The following is a 9,456-nucleotide window of genomic DNA, read 5'->3' as shown; positions in this document are numbered from 1 at the left end:
CAGATTGAGGTGCTTCCTAGGGAGCAAGGATGGGCTACACCGAAAAAACCAGGTACCATGAAGGCGAAATCCCCTGTTATTGGTCAGAATACCAAAAATGCTTTTAGTTTTCTTCAAGAACAGAAGCAATTCCTAAATGATCCTTCTCCATTATTGAATTTGAATGGACAATTTCAATCTAATGAGTTGGAATGTTAGAGGGTTAAATAAGAGGAATAAGCAGATAGCTATTGGTGATATTTGCAAGATAAATAAGATTGGTATTGGGGCTCTTTTGGAAACCAAAATAAAAGGTGATCGAGTAAAGGAGGTTATGAACTCTAGCTTTATGGGTTGGGATTATTACAGTAGTAAGGCCCTGGAAGGTAGAATCCTGTTAATCTGGAAGGGCAGCTGGGTCAAAGTTGATGTTCTGGTTAATCATGCTCAGTTTATTCATTGTAAGGTTCAGATCTGGGTAACAGTCCAATCTTTCTGTTTAACTGTGGTTTATGGCCTGAATCAGATAGAGTTGAGGAAAATTCTTTGGTCTGAGTTGGCTGTAATCTCTCTTCCTGTCAAACCGTGGTTAGTTTTTGGCGACTTTAATTATGTCTTTGATGTAGCAGATCGTATAGGGGGTAAGGTCATTTCTCATAAAGAATTAGAGGATGCTAGGAAATGGCTTGATCTTGGGATTGTGGAAGAAATGAATTTGCTGGGTTCTTATTACACTTGGTCGAATAATCAAGATGGAAATAATCGCATTTTTTCCAAAATAGACAGGGTGTTCATAAATGAGGCTTGGATTGATACTTTTCCAAATGTCAATGCTATAGCTAGTTGGGAGGTTGTTTCTGATCATTATGCCATCATTTTGAAGCATATTTCTGTCCTCAAGAATGGTTTGCGCTCTTTCCGTTTCTTCAACATGTGGACTAGTCATCTGCAATTCAAACCTACTGTTTTGGCTAGCTGGAATAATCCATTACCGTTAGAGGGTTGTGGTTTACAACAGGTCTCGAGGAAATTACAACGGCTTAAGTTTGTTTTGAAGAGATTCAATTGGAGGATTGTTGGTGATATAGTTAAGAAGTATGAGGAAAGTAAGTTGTTGTACCAGCAAGCTAAAAGCAATTTATTCACTGATCCGAAAAGCCAAGTCTTGAGCGATATTGAGAGAGCCTCTCACTTGGAGTTCAAAAAGCAAGAGGCTACTTATGCGAGTTATTTGTATCAGAAGAGTAAGGTTGATTGGCTAAGATTCGGTGATGAAAACTCAGCAGTGTTCTATGCCAGTATGAAGAAAAGGAAGGCGCTTAACAGAATTGTGTCCTTTGTAGATGAAAATGGAAGAGTTGAAGTGGATTATCCAAAGGTTATAAGACATTTTACTCAGCACTTTCAATCATTTTTAGGTGGAGCTAGTGCAGCAACTGGGTTAGTTGAAACCTCAGTAGTGCTCTCGGGTCCCACTCTTTGCATTGAAGACCAATCATTCCTGATCAAATCTTTCACTTACCAAGAAGTCAAAACAGCTATGTTTAGCATAAAGGTAGTAAAGAGCCCGGGTCCGGACAGGTTTGGGGCTGGTTTTTACAAGAGTCTATGGTCTGTTATCGGAAAAGAAGTGGCTATAGCAGTGAATGAATTTTTTGATTTAGGATACATTCCGAAAGGTTGAATAGTACCATATTAGCTCTTATTCCCAAAGTCACTCAACCCTCAAATGCCTCAGAATACCGCCCAATAGCCTGCTGCAATACACTATACACATGCATATCTAAAATGCTTTGTAACAGGTTGATTCCTATCCTTCCCAAGTTGATAAATCAGAACCAAGGAGCTTTTGTTAAGAATAGAACTATTGCTCATAATGTTCTTATTCTTCAAGACCTTCTTAAAGGTTATAACATGAAAAGAGTGTCACCTCGGTGCTTAATGAAAATAGATCTTAGCAAAGCCTATGATTCTATTGATTGGGATTTTCTTGAGAATCTGTTAAATGCTTACAAGTTTCCTGGCAGGTTCATTAAATGGATTATGGTTTGCTTGCGAGGTTCTTCCTATTGCATTCTTATGAATGCTCAACTCTATGGTAATTTTAAGGGTGGTAAGGGGCTGCGACAGGGTGACCCTATCTCCCCCCTTCTCTTTGTCCTAGTTATGGAATACCTCACACGAGCTCTTCATGGGGCTGCTAAAGATAAGAATTTCAGATTTCATCTGCTTTGTAAAACTTTGAACATAACTAACCTCTATTTTGCGGATGATTTGTTGCTAGTTTGCAAAGCTCATATCAGCTCTATTCAGATTATGCAGCAGTTTTTTAATCATTTTCATCAGCTTCTGGTCTGAGTATAAATCAAGCCAAGTCTCGCATTTATTTTGGAGGTATTGCTTCAGCTGAGAAGGAGAAACTTCTGTGTATATCTAATATGAGAGAAGGGAAGTTTCCTCTAGTGTATCTTGGTGTTCCTTTGCGGCCTACTAAATGGAAAGCTATGGATTGTGATCTCATTATTTTGAAAATTAGGCAAAGACTTCATGGTTGGGCCAGCCGTAACTTGTCTTATGCTGGGCGTGTGCAGCTAATTCAGTCGGTTTTATTGGGGATTAGGAACTTTTGGATGAGCATATTTCTCCTAGCATCTTTCGAAGTAAATTTCATCTAGCATCTTGGGATCATGTTTGCAGACCAAAGTCTTATGGTGGTTTAGGATTTAAAGAGGGTGTTCCCTGGAATAAGATTAACCTTGCTAGATATGTTTGGGCAATCTCTTCTAAACAGGATAGCTTGTGGGTCAAATGGGTTAATTGCATCTATTTAAAAGGCGTCCGTATTTGGGATTATGTTTTGCATCAAGATACTAGCTGGTACTGGAAAAAGCTAGTTAAGGTGAGCAAGTTTCTGTCTGAATCTGTTATAAATGCTGTTGTTTGTAAGGGGAAAATTAAGCTGAACAAACTTTATCAGCTATCTATTTCTGGTTCCCCTAGCACAGGTATGAAGAATATTTGGTGTAAACTCTCAGTTCCCAAACACTGGTTTATTCTTTGGCAGGCCTTATCACCTGAAGCTGCTTACCAGAGATCTATTGCATCACTGCAATATTCCTGTTATCTCTCAAAGTTTCCCGATTTGTGAGACTGAAATGGAGAGCCATGCTCACCTATTTTTTGACTGTTTGTTTTCTAGGAAAGTGCTTCAGGCAGTTGCTAATTGGCTGGGATCTCTTATGTGGCCTAGGAGTTTCTAGAATTGGTGTTGATGGCTGGAAGAGCCTAGTAAAGATGACCTGTCTCGGGTTGTTGTAGCTTCATTGGCTGCTTCAGTTTACTTTATTTGGCAAAACAGAAACAAGTGATGGTTGGAAAGCTGCTGTTTTTCTGTGGCTCATGTTGATGCTCTTATTAGGAATTCAGTTAAGGCTAGAGTTAATAATCTTAGCCGTAGGAGTAAAAGTTTGTCTTTGAGGGAGAAATTGATGATACATTTTTTCTCTAGACTGTAATTGAGGGGGAGTTATCTACTCCGGCCTGTGTTTGTATTAGTTGGTTATTCAATATAATTTTCCATTTCTTGATAAAAAAAAACATATTAAAAGAAAAATTAACTAAAACATTGTTTATGACTTTTTTTTAAAAAAAAAAATATGATAACATTTTAGATCACAAACTAACTTATTTAAGATACAAAATATTTATGATATTAACTATTTAAATTACACATCAATAATTGGATAATAAACTTTCTTATTCTTGATAAAATAGAAATATTATTCTAATTTTTTATGTAATTACATACAATCATATTATTTATACACACACGACACTTACCTATAATGTATTTATAATGTTTGTTGTTATTTAATATGAATATATATATATATATAAGTAGTTTAAGTAATAAAAAACATGTTTTCTTTTTAAATATAAATCATAAAAATTCTAATAAAAATTAAGATTATGTATTATATATTATTATAAAAATAATATTTTATACCATATAAAATTTATATTAATATAATTATTAAATATCTATTTTTGTATTAAATATTATTATAATAATGATATTTTATAATACTTGAATGTATATTAATATAATTACTAAATATTTATTCCACCAAAATTTTATAAAAATTAGGATTATATATTATATAATAATATTTTATAACATTTGAATTTACATTAATACAATTATTAAATATCTAATCTTGTATTGTATATTATTATTATAATGATATTTTATAACATTTATATTTATATTAATATAATTATTAAATATCTAGTTTTGTATTAAATATTATTATAATAATAATATTTTATAATATTTGAATTTATATTAATATAATTAATAAATATTTATTTTTAATTGATTTTAAAAGTATATTTCGTTAAATATTTAGAATATTACATTAAAATTAACAAAGAAAACCGTTAAACCTAGAAAAATCGTTAAATACACATTACATAAATATACTAAATAAAGTGTTGATGCATGTACGCCCTAAATATCCACGGGTTATTAGCGAGCTGGAAAAGAGCATAACTCTATCTGCCACATGGAAGCCACCTACCCGGAGCTGCTGTTACGAGTCTTTACCTCCTTAGCTCGAGATAGCCAAAGGTTTAGTGAGATTACCAAGGCGTCGGGTCAGCAGTGTGGACACCACAAGCAGTGTGGACACCATCAAGCTCGAGGTACGAGCTTGAGCTGACACCTCCGACCCGCTATAAAGTCAACCACGCAATGTAAACGTGCATATATCAGACATCGCGTGTCTACTCCGTTCCTGAATTCTCGGACACGCAACATAAACATGCGTGTTCAGGCACCCCACGACTGGTTTGGTCCATGCGACCCATTATCCCCCTTACCTATTGATTAGACCACACTTCATTGTCAGGTTTTAGGAATTAATCATGAATGTCACAGGAGTGACATGATGGGTAAGAAGGTCACGCAATGACTTCCTTTGCCAACACCCAGATGTCCTCTCCCTATAAATATGGAGACCCTGGGAGTTGCAAAGGGTTGACTTCTAATTTGTAAAGAAATAACCTGTAAGGAATATCAGAGATATATCAATAATATTGGTTGGTGGACTAAAATGATTTTAACCTTTGAACCACCTAAAAAAGTATTCGAGTTATAATCTTCCTTTGAGATCATTCATTTATTATAGTTCACCATTTAGCACTAATTCCTCTCCTTATTCATATAATTATCTGTTGCCGAAGAACCGCCTCAACAGTTTGGTACTTTCATTGAGAGCTTTTAGATTGGTACTATCGCAAATACCTAACCATGGTAGTTACTCGCTCAAGACATGGTAACGAGGTGGACCAAAGTGATGGGCAGGAGGCCCACCATGCCGCCATGTCCGATAAACAGAACCCTGAGGTTCAGCAGCGACTGGGGAAGCAGCCAATGGGTCAAGACGACACTGGAAGTTTGGCTCCCCGGCCGCCCAATCTGAGCCCGGATTTCTACACGGCAGTAGAAATGGAAAATGGACAGTTGAGGAGTCAGCTGGCGAAAGCAAACCAGCAGATTCAAGAGGTTTTGGCCCGACTACCCCCTCTTACAACCGACGCTAACGTCGGAAAAAGGCATGGTGAGACTTTTAAGTCCCACCGGGGTAACCGGTCCAGACCCAGTCAGTCGGTCAGACCCCCAACATCAAATTCTACTCCCATGTCGCATCACCGGGAAACCGCATTTGAGGAACTTCCTAGGGCCGAGCAGCAATTTATCCGATCGGTCCGAATCTCAACTCCTAGCTCACTTCCGCCCTCGAGTGCACCCAGAAGGGCTCGAGGAAGCTCGCGAAGGAGATCCGGGGAGGGCTCGTGATGACAGCCCGCCCCGGCCAGCGGTCCTGTACCCCGCTCAAACCGCCGAGCACAGGACGCGGAGGATGGTAGAGCGGAGCGGCCGCGACCTAGCTTAATCCACCTTGATGGGACTAGGATCGCGTCCCCAGTCAGGCATCCTCCTTCACCAATAAAATACCATCTCCTTCCCGTCCAGTCCAAGACATTCCAGCTCATGGGAGCAGCAGGAGAAATCCTCCTTCTGTCGGACCCTCCCATCGTAGTCGGGCGCCCAGGGAAGTCCCGGATCCTCACCCTCAGCAGCGGGCTCCGAGCTTTTCAAATGGAAGTTACTGGACCGGGAGTCTTCGAAGTGACATCTCCGGCGGAGACCTGCGCCATCGCTTGAGCTCGGCACAAAGCCCTCAGGCCGCCCCGAGGGGCGACCTCCAAGATCGTCTAAACTCTCAGAGAGGAGACCCTGTTGGAAATGGCAGTCGTGCTCGCCAAGGGGAAGGCCTTTTTGAAGTATGTGACAGCGGGAATGTCCCATATAACCTATCTCAAGATAGGAAGGACAATAACCTGCCTAACGCGTACCAGGGAACCAGAGCTGTTGAATAGCCCCGGAACAAACAAGGAAGTCAGGACCAAACCCTTGAACGTCTGGCTCAGATGGAGGAGCTGATGAGGAAGCTCTTATTAGAAAAAGAAAAAGACGAGTCCGACTCGGGGGCCGAACTCGAGCTCTTCACCCCCAGCATAGCAGCTACGGCGTATCCACCTGGTTTCCGTATGCCTCACTTGTCCAAGTTCAATGGAGACGGGGACCCGTCAGATCATCTGGGTATGTTCAACACCCTGATGATGGCCCACAACATTGGTCCCAAGCTGAGATGTTTGATATTTCCTTCCACCTTGACTAGGCCGGTCAGGCAATGGTTCAAGCAGAGTAAAAAAAAATCCATAAGCTCGTGGAAAGCCTTTTTTGCCGACTTCAAGAGGGCATTCTGAGCTTTCCAAGTTGTCCGCGTCAAAGCCGACACCCTGGCGAACGTAAGATAGCAGCCCGACGAGCCTTTGAAAGCTTACCTGAACAGATTCGCGAACGTCACTGCTCGAGCCAGAGACACAGATGACAGCTCCAAGCTCATGGCCTTGAGGACTGGGATCCTCGTTGGAGGCGGACTCTGGGAAGAAATTCAGAGAAAGGGTGTCAGCACCGTAAACGAATTCCTAAATAGGGCCCAGGGATGGATAAACCTGGAGGAGGTGCGAGCATCGGCCGCGGGAACCAGCCAGGCCCCTGAACAGCCCGCTGGAGTGGGAACGGATGTCATGACAGCGACACAAACAGTTACACAGAATAACCAGTTTGGTGGAGGCAAGAGAAAAGGGAGCAGCGAGGGCGGCCGACATGGCCCAAAGAAGAACAAGTCAGTGGAAAAGTTTAAGCCTGTCTACGCGACTTATACCGAGCTCACACACACTAGGGAGAACATTTTCCTAGAAAACTCTGCTCGCCTCCCCTGGAAGAAGCCGGAACCGTTGAAGCACCAGAAGGGTAAGCGAGACCCATCCAAGTTTTTTCGGTTCCACAATGACATTGGCCACAACACTGATGACTGTAGGCACCTGAAGGATGAGATCGAGACTCTCATCAGAGCCGGACCCTTGGCTCAGTATGCACGAAATAGGGTTCCCGCCAGCCAACCAGCTCCGGAAGTCCCGATAAGTCAGCCCGGGTCTCAGGTGGATCAGGACATCCCTCCTCCTGTGATAGGAGGAGAGATCTCCACGATCTCAGGAGGCCCCCACCTAGCTGGCATGAGCAGAGGTGCCCAGAAGAGATATGTCAACGAACTTAAGGCTCATAATGGAGTGGAGTTCGTCCCTGAGCAGCATCTACCCAAACAGCAATGATTGGAGAGGCAACCAATCATATTCACCGAGGAAGATGCCAGTCACGTCCAATTCCCTCATAACGACCCTCTGGTCATAGCCGCTCAGCTCGCTAACCGGAGAGTTAGGAGAATACTGGTCGATAATGGGAGCTCGGTGAACCTGCTGTTCTGGTCTATGCTAGAAAAGATGGGTTTATCTGTCACCGAGTTGAAAGCCACCTCCATGATGCTATATGGATTCTCTGGAGAAGGGTCGGCGGCAATAGGAACAATCGAGCTGGTGATCACCTTGGGAGAAAGGCCCTGGACGGTCTCAAAACTCCTCGAGTTTGTGGTCATCAATTGTCCTGCCGCGTACAATGCTATTTTGGGCTGACCTACATTGATAGCTTTTGAAGCCATAACCTCCATCCGCCACCTCGCACTAAAATTCCCCTCTTCCTCGGGGATATGCACGGTCCAAGGTGGTCAGTTCGCTGCCAGGGAATGCTATAGCATTTCTATGAAGGGAAATCAAAACCAGGGCAGTTAACAATGACCATCCTGGGCGGGAATGAGGAATCTCAGGATCTTATGCCTAGTCCTGAGATTGAAAAACCTCAGAGTGCCAAAGGGGAGAATATCATCTTAAATAATGATATCGACCCCAGAATAGGCGAGGATAAATCCGAGTTCCAGGCCATCGAAGAGCTCGAGGAGGTAAGCATTGATCCACAAGATCCCTTGAAGGTGGTAAAGCTCGGGAGGAATCTATGTATCGAAAGGAAGGCGGAGCTGATTAAGTTTCTGCAGGAGAATCTAGATGTGTTCGCCTGGTCTCATGAAGACATGGTAAGGATCAGTCCGAGCATCATCATGCACACCCTCCATTTGGATAAAAGCGTGCCTGCAAAATCCCAGAAACAAAGGCGCCTAGGAACAACCCGAGCTGAGGCCCTAGTAGAGGAAGTAGCCCGGCTCTTAAAGTGCGGCTTTATCCAAGAGGCAAAGTTCCCGATTTGGGTCGCCAATCCTATGTTGGTCCCGAAGCCCAACGGGAAATGGCAGACCTACATCGACTTCTCCAATCTGAACAAAGCCTGCCCCAAAGATTGCTTCCCCTTGCCAAGGATCGACCAATTGGTAGACGCCATGGCGGGGCACGAGCTCATGTCCTTTATGGATGCATACTTGGGCTATAATCAGATCGCCATGAACCCAGCAGACCAGGAACACACTAGCTTCATGACCCCAACTAACGTTTATTTTTACAAGGTCATGCCCTTCGGGCTGAAGAACGCAGGAGCTACATACCAGAGGTTGGTAAATAGGATGTTTACCAATCAGATCGGGAAAAATATGGAAGTGTATGTAGACGACATGCTGGTCAAGTCGAAAACCGCTGATAACCATGTTTCCGATCTGGAGGAATGCTTTAAGATATTGAGAGAATACGACATGAGGCTTAACCCCCAAAAATGTACTTTCGGGGTCGCGTTAGGAAAATTCCTGGGTTTCATTGTCAATACCAGGGGAATAGAAGCAAACCCCAATAAGATCAGGTCGCTACTCGAGATTCCCTCACCCCAATCGCGAAAGGACGTTCAAGGTCTGACAGGAAGGGTGGCGGTCCTTAATCAGTTTATTTCTAAATCTACCGACAAGTTTCTGCCATTCTAGAACCTGTTCCGGGAGAATAAGAAATTCGAGTGGACTGAGGAATGCAAACGTGCCTTCCTCGACCTGAAAGCACATTTAGCCGAGCCGCCCGTAT

General features: G+C 42.6%; 1 protein-coding gene across 1 annotated transcript; it reads left to right on the top strand.

Moving 5' to 3' along the window:
- Positions 1–328: 328 nt before the first annotated feature.
- On the top strand, positions 329–1,663 carry LOC133800304 (uncharacterized). Its single transcript, XM_062238259.1, has one exon. It carries the CDS (start codon positions 329–331, stop codon positions 1,661–1,663), a length of 1,335 nt encoding a protein of 444 aa, XP_062094243.1.
- Positions 1,664–9,456: the final 7,793 nt, after the last annotated feature.

This window comes from Humulus lupulus, chromosome 9, assembly GCF_963169125.1.
Source record: "Humulus lupulus chromosome 9, drHumLupu1.1, whole genome shotgun sequence".
In the NCBI taxonomy this organism is placed as follows: domain Eukaryota; kingdom Viridiplantae; phylum Streptophyta; class Magnoliopsida; order Rosales; family Cannabaceae; genus Humulus; species Humulus lupulus.
The sequence above is the reverse complement of the archived record's forward strand: the minus strand, read 5'-3'. Positions and strand labels throughout refer to the sequence as shown.